The 10,267-nt window shown below is 32.5% G+C and overlaps 1 protein-coding gene across 1 annotated transcript; it reads left to right on the forward strand.

The window, feature by feature from the left end:
- The first annotated feature begins 4,036 nt into the window (after window positions 1-4,036).
- On the forward strand, window positions 4,037-6,630 carry LOC107900907 (protein CELLULOSE SYNTHASE INTERACTIVE 1). Its single transcript, XM_016826684.2, has one exon. It carries the CDS (start codon window positions 4,775-4,777, stop codon window positions 6,455-6,457), a length of 1,683 nt encoding a protein of 560 aa, XP_016682173.1. The 5' UTR covers window positions 4,037-4,774; the 3' UTR covers window positions 6,458-6,630.
- Window positions 6,631-10,267: the final 3,637 nt, after the last annotated feature.

Genomic DNA, 10,267 nt, shown 5'->3' on the forward strand with positions numbered 1-10,267 from the left:
ACCACAATTTTTTATACATTGGCATTAGCCATTCAATACTCAATTCATGAGTACATAACTCATGTATCTCATTTAGTCAAAACATATCTCATTTTCATTTATGTTCGGGTCAATATTCAATAATTAACAAATCTTTCAAATTCATTTAACAATTTACCTTATCGAGATTTTCCATACGAAGAACGACTTACGGATAAGAGTACATCATCAACAGAAGCTCATAGAGCTAGTCCACCAGAACACACCAATAGAAGCTCGTGAGAGTTGATCCACCCAAATCACTCCAAATAGAAAATAAAACACGAGAGTTTGTAACAGATGCAGAACCCCAATTTACTTGGGTAATATTTCGATGTCTCCCTCCAATACCACCATACACCAATTTACGAAAGTACTCAAATCTCGCATTCAATCCAAACTGAGTATTAAATTCGATAATATATTTCCAATAATAATTCAATTCCAACAATAGAACATACACACACATATATAATTTCCATCACAAAATAATATTCACTTTAATCAAAATTATACAAAATATAGTTCATACGAACTTTCTAGGCTAAATTGCATAAATACCAAGATTTAGGGGCATTTTGGTAATTTTCCATTTCCCTCGATTTTCCACCCGATCTTGATCTAAATTAATAATTTCATTCAATTTATTAACTTAAATAATAAAACAATTCATTTCATGCAATTTGGTCATTTTTGACATTTTTACAAAATTACCCCTAAAATTTTACTTTTATTCAATTTAGTCCCCGAGCCCAAATCATGCAAATTAACCATTTTTAATGCAAAAAAAAATGCTAGAAAAATATTCATGGCATTCAATACAGCCCAATTTTTCAATTATTTCACAACAAACCCTTGTATTTTTACTATTTCAACAAATTAGTACCTAATCAAAAAATTCATCAAAATTACTTAATAAAATACTTTTAAATATCAAACAACATCTCAAATTCATCATTTAATAACTAAAATAATATAGATTCATTAATGGAAGCATTCACAATCTTTAAAAAAATCAAAAACTAAAGTAAGATTTAATTGGATCTAATTGTAACAATCTCAAAAATATAAAAATTACAAGAAACAGATAAGAATTGATCTCACGTGAAGCAAAATTTAAGAACCAACTCAAGGAGATCTCCCATGTCTATTTTTTAACTGAAAATTGGGAGAAGAATAAAGAATTGCTTAGAAACTTTCTAATTTCACTTTTATTTTATTTTAATTTCAATTTAATTATAATTTTGCCATTAATGGCTTTATTTTATTACTTTCTTCCATGTTATGCGGCCTCATCTTTTCATTTAGGAATAATTGCTATTTAGGTCCTTTTTATTTATTAATCAAGGCATTTAGTCACTTTATTATTATAATTAGCAAGTTTTTCACCTTTTTCAGTTTAGTCCTTTTTAATTAATTAACTATCAAAATGTTAAAATATTTTAACGAGACTTTAATACTACCTTAATCACACTCTGTAAATATTTATAAAAATATTTGTGGCTCGGTTTATAGAAACGAGGTCCCGATACCTCATTTTCTAAAACCACTTGAATTAGGGTTTTATCACTCGAATCTAATAATTCATTATAAGACATAAATTACTAATTCAAAGTTTTTTTAAACCATATTTGACTTGTAAATATTAAATAATAAAATTTACGAGCTTACTCGCCGGATTTGGTAGCCTCGAACCACTGTTTCTGACATCATTAAAAATCGGGCTGTTACAACGTGTTATACGTATCAAGTCAATAAGTTATAAATACTCCCAATTACAATTGATTTTTGGTGAAGAGCTAAATAATTCTCATCTTTGAATTTTTATATGTGCGTATATGTTCCAATTGCTCCACCACAACAAAGATGAGTGAATACTCAAAGAAAGTTGGGATATATATTAATTACAAGTCTCTTTGTATTATTATATGTTTTAAATGTATTGGAGATTCAATTATGACGTGATTTGTGATTACTATTTTGATTTGGTAGTTTTCTCGACATTAGGGGGAGAGAAATAATAACTTGTAATGAGTTAAGGGGGAGAGTAATTTGAACCAAAATTCAACAAGGATAACTCATTACAAGTTCCATATATGAAAATTCTCATAAAAGAAAACAATAAATCTAGATGGTCATATAGTAAAGGCGAATGCTCCAAAAGAGACCCAAGACATAACTAATAAGTAAAACTCCAGAAGAGATTTAGGTACCTAAAATTGAAGATTAATATAGTGAAAATACGATATCTCGATAAGTTATGTCAATTTGAGAAAATGTTGAACCGATAATAAAAGTGGTCAACAATGATTTTGCATGCAATATTATTGTTGAAATAATGAAATAAAAGGAGGATCTTGAATAAATCTATTGAGAAATATAGATATGGAATAAATTGGTCAAAATAGAAAGACGCAACTTAAGGACAATTAAATTCGTGGAGTTTTTGGACCAACAGTCCAAATATCTAAAGGTATAAAGCCAATTAGGGTACAAATGAAATAGTTTTGCAAAAAATGGAATAAAATTTGAAGTTTTTGCTAAATCCCCACATTGATTATGAAAAGATATAATATTTTTTTGTGGTGGATACAATAACCTTTAGATATATTATTAAACTGGCAGTTCATGAAATATTTAACTTGCGTCTAATGATTGTTGTTACAACCTTTTATGAATCACTATATAGTAATATAAATGCTAGAAGCATATTGAAATTCCCGGGAAATTGTGCATTTATATGAATTGAACTAATTGAACATATGTGGTAAATTTGACTTAGTCAATAGTAGTTAAAAAAGATTATAAAATGATCCAAAATACCTATTTGTATTTTTATAGAGGGATCATGATAAAATTTTGTTATGATTATTGTTGAAACTCTTGAAGAGATCAAAATATATTTTCCCAAAATTTCCCCTTACTCATGACTTTCAAAAGAATTGTGATATAAATGTTTAGCAAATACATTCAAATAATAATTTAAAAGACTAATAATCAAGATTGAATACGTAGCATATGAGAAAGTATGTGATGTTTTCATGAGGGGGAGTAAATACGCGTTGTACTATTTTTCCCTTAACCAAGATTTTGTCTCATTGGGTTTTATTGATAAGGTTTTTAAACGATGCAACATATTATGCGTATTATAGATATGAGTACTATTTTTCCTTCACTATTCTTCTTACATGGCTTTTATCTTAATAAGGTTTTAACAAGACACATTATCTATCAATGGACATCCAATGGGGAGTGTTATGATATCTTATTAAGTGGATGTCCATCAAGATCAAGATAAGTTTTAATGTATTTTAAATTCTAATAGTCATTAGTAGTAGATCTCTACTTTATTTATATTTCTTATGCTTATAAATAAAGACTTTGGAGAAACTTTATAAATGTTCCGTTTGGTCAATAAAATACGTTCTCTCTTTACTCTCTCATTCTCTTTATTCTTTACGCCCTATCTATTTATTTTATAACAATAATTATAATTTGATCAATGTTCCAATATCAAGTTTGAGTTGCCTAGGAGAAAGATCTATACTTCGTAGTTATTCTGAAAACTAAATTAAAACTGAATTTTAAATTTTGTTAAAAAAATAATTTGTTATTTTTGTTATTAACAAGATGGTGAAACATCATCGCACATTAAAATCTTTTTTTTTAAAATGATTTCAAAATAATTTCAATCCCAGACCGAAGTGCGTTGTATGAAACCAACCTTCACTTTTCCCAATAATCTGTGCTCAAACACGTGCCATCAATATTAATCATAAACTTACTTTTAGAATAGAAAATTAAAAAAAAGTCCTATCTGTCTCTATAGCACACGTGGCAAGAAAAAAACCCATCGATAACGTAAATAGAATTCGAAATAACCAAAACAAAACAAAATTTCAAATTTCATCCAAATTCCAAACGGTCGAATCCTCTATCCTAACCCCACAATCACAACCGTACCATCCCCAAAGTTACTCGACATTTTAAACGCTCCTTGTCCAAATAACGACACTCCTGTGTTTCCCCTCTTTAGATACCCCACTAGTAACCGGTAAAACTCGATTTTTTTTTCCATCTTTTTACAGTGAGGAGACCCAAAAATCTGAGAGAACCTGACACAGAGAGAGAGAGAGAGAGAGAGAAAATAGAAAAGGATTTCAAAGAAGTTTGATTTTTGAATCTCATTGTGATCGTTGCTATAGTGTATTTTTTTTCTCTGTCTGTTTCTGGTGGTTTTTTTGGAGCTGGAATACTTTTAAAAACATGGGTCTTTCTTGTTTTTGAGTTTTCAAACTTGAGCTGAGGAGCTGGTGCTCATCTTCATAGTTTAAAGTAAACGGAAAAAAAAAAGGGTTTTCTGTGTATTTATGGTAGCAATCTGATTGCTGATTTTGGAAGTATCACTGCCTTGCAGGTTCCGAATTCAGAGTGAAGAAAAAAAATAGAGTTTTTATTTCCATTTTGAAAAGCGTGGTTTGTTTGTTGCTGATCCTTAGAAACATTGTCTGAGGATTGAGCTACAGTGGGTTTTTTCTGGAGAAAAAAATAAAAGAGAGAATTTTGGGGGGTACCTGAATCTTAAAAAGGTTGGTTCAATAGTCCTTCAACTTGTTTTAGTTTGCTTTCTTTGATCCTTAGAAAAAAAAAGGTGGTTTTTCATTTTTGTTCCTTTTTCGGCTTGCTGGGTGCCATAGTCCAATTTCACTTGATTAGCTGAAGTGATCATTTTGATAAAAAATTCATATCTAAAATCATGAGAGAAGGTACCGAAAACGGGGTTTCCGATGAGAATCGGTCGGCCGAGGATTGGTTATCGCACGCGCAAAAGCTTGTTCCGATGGCAGTTGATAAGGCAAGGGAAGTGAAAGGGTTTCCCGGTAGGTGGAAGGTGATAATATCGAAACTGGAGCGAATCCCTTCGTGCTTATCGGACTTGTCGACCCATCCTTGCTTTTCGAAAAATGCTCTTTGTAAGGAACAATTGCAGGCTGTTTTGAAGACATTGAAGGAAGTGATTGAATTGGCGGATTTATGCTTGAAAGAGAAGTACGAGGGGAAGCTTAAGATGCAGAGCGATCTCGATGCGCTATCGGGGAAGTTGGATCTGAACTTACGAGATTGCGGACTTCTGATCAAGACCGGTGTACTAGGCGAAGCTACATTGCCTTTATCGTTCGTCAGCTCTACATTGGAATTGAATACAGCAACATACGGCCCTCTAAAGGAATTGCTTGCGCGGCTCCAGATCGGTCACTTGGAAGCAAAGCACAAAGCTCTTGACAGCCTTGTTGAGGTCATGAAGGAGGATGAAAAGAGCGTATTGTCGGTTATGGGTCGGAGTAACGTTGCTGCTTTAGTCCAGTTGCTAACGGCAACTTCTCCTATTATCCGGCAAACGACGGTGACTGTCATCTGCTCACTCGCGGAATCTGGAAGTTGCGAGGCCTGGCTTGTTTCGGAAGGCGTTTTGCCACCTCTCATACGGCTTGTTGAATCTGGCAACACAGTTGGTAAAGAGAAGGCAACTATTTCGCTGCAGAGGTTATCGATGACTGCCGAAACAGCCCGAGCGATTGTCGGCCACGGTGGGGTTCGACCGCTGATCGAAATGTGCCAGACCGGAGACTCTGTTTCACAGGCTGCAGCAGCTAGTACATTGAAAAACATATCAGCTGTCCCCGAGGTTCGACAAATACTAGCTGAGGAAGGTATTATAAAGGTGACGATCGATCTCCTCGAGCACGGAATTTTGTTGGGATCGAAAGAATACGCTGCGGAGTGCTTGCAGAATCTGACTGCCGGAAACGAGAGTCTGAGAAGGTCCGTTATCGCAGAAGGCGGAATTAGAAGCCTATTGGCATACCTTGATGGTCCTCTGCCCCAAGAATCCGCAGTTGGAGCCTTGAGGAATTTGGTTGGTTCGGTTCCGATAGAAGTTCTGATGTCACTCGGTTTCCTCCCTCGATTAGTCCATGTTCTCAAATCTGGATCGCTGGGCGCACAAACAGCCGCTGCGGCGGCCATCTGTCGTGTTTGCAACTCAATCGAAACGAAAAAGCTGGTGGGTGAAGCCGGGTGCATCACTCTCCTTATTAAAATGCTCGAGGCTAAATCGAATAATGCTAGAGAAACGGCTTCTCAAGCGCTTTCGAGCTTGCTAACCATATCTCCAAATCGCCGAGAAGTCAAAAAGGACGATAAAAGTGTGCCATATCTAGTCCAGCTGCTCGATCCAAGTCCACAAAATACCGCAAAGAAGTACGCAGTTTCCTGCCTTGCATTGCTGTCGACAAGTAAGAAATGCAAGAAGCTTATGATCTCATATGGGGCGATAGGGTATCTGAAGAAGCTGTCGGAGATGGAAACCCCGGGTGCGAAGAAGCTCCTCGAGAGGTTACAGAGAGGGAGGCTTAGAAGTTTGTTCAGCCGGAAGTAGAAGAGGAAGAAGGAATGCAAGTATTCTGTTTGTACGATGTTAATGTTTCATTGTCTGAATGAAACAGAGTAGTTAATGTTATGAAAACCAAGGCGTTAAAACGCTCCTAATCCATGCTCTCCAGTGTCAAGGTTTTTAAAAAATTAGTAATGAAATGGTGAAGTTCTGTGAAATTTTATTTACACATATGATCGTATAAAATTAAGAAATTGTAATAGAAATTAATTATAAAATTAAAATATATGCTTATTGACTCAACTCTTAAATAATACGGTTGTTGTGATAATAATCTTCTACTTTAAGGATTGAAATATTGTAGATAGTAAACTATGAATAAAAAGAAAAATTCGGGTTTATAGATATTAAAAAACTAAGCTTGGTTGAAAACTTGTATTTAATTTATGATTAATTTATGATTTTTGTTATTTAAATATTCAAAGTTTCTATTTATAAATTGACCAAGAAAATGAAAAGGGTTTTTTACTCAAATAATATTTAAAAAAAAAACCTAAATGACATGTTGCAAGAATTATGTACCAAAATGGTACATTCAAATGTGTGGAGGGTGGTGTATAGGCGACACCACCCTGATTTTGACACAATTTCGTTAAAAAAAAAGGGGTATAGAGGTGTGGTGCCTATCTGATAGGCGGCATTGGTGGTGCCTACCTGATAGGCAGCACACCTAGTATTCCCCCCACCCCCACTCCCTATCTGGCTCATTTTTGTAAGGTATGTTTGTATTTATTTTATATTTTCATTCATTCATAATTTATTTTTAATGTTTATTGAAGTAAAAAAGCCTATTTATGTTATGTACAAAGAATGTTTTATTTTTTTTATGTAATTTATTTGTTATGTGTGTTTTAGGTTGATTAGATTTATTTTTTATGAAATTTATTTGGCATGTTATTTTGATTTTTTTTTAATTTTAATTTTTTATTTTTTATGTGAGTAAAAGATGAGACCATTAATATGGAATTTGGAATTTGGAATTTATGAGATAAATTAGGAATTAGTTTATATGTTCTAATTTTTTAACATTTTATAATTGAGAATAAGAGTTTATGTTTTTAAATTTTATTTTATGTTTTTTTTATAAATAGTAAAAATGAAATTTCTTTTAAAGTTCTATGCATATTTTTTTTACAATAATTAAGTTGACATGTCATTATATATATTATATTTTAAACCAAAACATTTTATTTATTATCATTTTAAAATAATAATATTCGTATTTATTATGTATCGTTTATATTATGTTTTTATTAATTTTTTTATTGGCATGTTATTTTTATTATTTTAATACAATTTTTTTGCTTTTTACGTAAGTAAAAGATTAAACCATTGAGATGGAATTTGTGAATGGGACCACTGAGTTGGAGTTTGAGTTGGAATTTATAAGATATATTTATTTTGTTAATATAGTATAGCAAAAAATATGATGTGGACAAAACTGTTTGATATTTTTTTTGTAATTAAAAGTAATATAGAAAATTTAGGTATTTTGATAAATATTTAAAATGAGCTGGATGGGGGAGTGTGGGGGGGAATATTAGGTGTGCCGCCTATCAAATAAGTACCACACCCCTATATCTTTTTTTTTAATGAAATTGTGTCAGAATCAGGGTGGTGCCGCCAATGCACCACCCTCCACCCATTTGAATGTACCATTTTGGTACATAATTCTTGCAATATGCCATTTAGGTATTAATTTTCTAATATTATTTAGGTAGAAAACCCAAATGAAAAGATTATATTAAAAATATTTACTTTCCATATATTTAAAGCTAGAGTCATACTTAATTATATGATTGCTTATTATTTCTTTCTATATTTCATTCTCGTTTTACGTTCATACCTCATATAACTACACATATTGTTAATACCTTATAAAATTATTCGGTTGAGTTCACAAGGAAAAAGGACCAATTGCATGCATTCTTTTGCACCTAAGCGGAGTGGATGCCGATCTATCAAGGGCATTCCAAAGAAATCTTCCAGTAGAAAAGAAAGCTTTTCTTTAAAGAGTTCTCTATGCAAAAGCTCTTCAACATTATAAAGAAAAAAAAAAACACGGTAAAAGGTTCTTGACAAAATTAGGGGTATATGCCAATTTTTTTAAATTTTTTTTAGAGATTTAGGTCATTTTTTACAAAAATTAAGGAAATGTGTCGTTTTTTTTGAGAGAGAAAACAAAAACACGTCTTGTATGACGTACTTTCAAGTGACGCGGCCGGAAAAAAACATGCCTAATTGGACATGCTTTCATGTGACGTGAAGCGTCATGTGGCGTTGCCTCGTCCCAAGACCGCATTTAAAAAAACCTTTATATAAACTATTGGGCTCCCAACGGTTAGAAAATCACAGTTATTTATTTTTTAACCGTTGGGACCAACGACTAGTTCACCAATGGCTAATTTTCTCTCCAACAGTTGTTTTTTTCCCTTATATATACCTTGTCTATTTTTTTTATTCAATCATATTCCCTCAATTCTCTTAATTCCTTTATTCTCATTTTTTTTCATTCAATTTCTTTTAAATTCTTCTTCTCTCAATTTTTTTATTTTATAATTTATTTTATTTTCATAATTTTAAAAATGTCAATGCCTCTAATTCGTTTGGATCACAAACACATTTTCAGCATCCAATTACAAATGGTAAGAAATTATTATTATATTTTTTATTTGAATTAATATAATTATTAAGTTGTTAATATTTTTTTTATGTTTATATAATCACGACAAAGATTGAATTTTCGAGACATAGATACACAATTTAAGTGCGAGAGCATCGTGTGTTATTGAACAACACTTGGAAGAGGCGAGCAAGATTCTTGCACGTGTCTCGTATGCTCTGCAAGACTAAATTGGAGCCCCCACTTACCAGAGCTTTGCTAGAAAGATGGAGACCCAAGACATACACATTCCATCTTTCGTGCAGTGAGTGTACGATTACACTTGAGGATATGTCATTACAACTCTGTTTACTGGTTGATGGGCTAGTCATATGGGGGTAGTGCGTATTGGTGATTGGAGTGCAATTTGCCACCATCTATTAGGCAATGTGTCAGACAAGTTTAATGTTAGCGGGATAGAAATGAAATGGCTAGAAGATAATTTCTCACATCTCAACAACTTTTTTAGTGCGATTGAAAGACAACAATTCACTCGAGCATTCATACTAAGGTTGATGAGGGCTTTTCTAATGCCAGATAAATCTCAACTTAAAAGTGGTTCCTATAACTAATCAACTTAAAAGAAGCCCGGTGAATCAGTTAGGGATCAACTGTCTTGGCTCCACTGTATCGAGAGATGTGTCGGGAAACTAAAGCATAAAAAATAAAAATCGGTGATTGTATACTCCTTCAATCATGGGCATGATATCCCTTACTATTTTTACGTCCCTAAGTAAACTTCCCTTGTAAATTCTCACTCGTAATAAGGTAAGATTCATTTAATAATATAGTTATCATATTACTTTTTTTCATTATTATATTTTTGGAATAACATATTATTTGAATAGGTGGAAAAATGATGCTTGTCATATGGGTATCCCGAATGAACTTGTAGATATACGATTATTGTTAGATCAACAATCAGAAGCCGAGGTTAGTTTTTGAATTTTTTATTATATAATAATTATGTAAGGATTTGAAAATAAATATTAGGTACGTAATAAAATTTATAATCCCATACTGTAGTTAAATGGATGTCATACTCTAATCCAAGAATTTAAGAATGCATCCCAACTGAATTTTTGACGAATCGCAATATCTGGCAAGTCAAAGCCCATTGATAGTTTTTGCAA

This window comes from Gossypium hirsutum, chromosome D08, assembly GCF_007990345.1.
Source record: "Gossypium hirsutum isolate 1008001.06 chromosome D08, Gossypium_hirsutum_v2.1, whole genome shotgun sequence".
In the NCBI taxonomy this organism is placed as follows: Eukaryota; Viridiplantae; Streptophyta; class Magnoliopsida; order Malvales; family Malvaceae; genus Gossypium; species Gossypium hirsutum.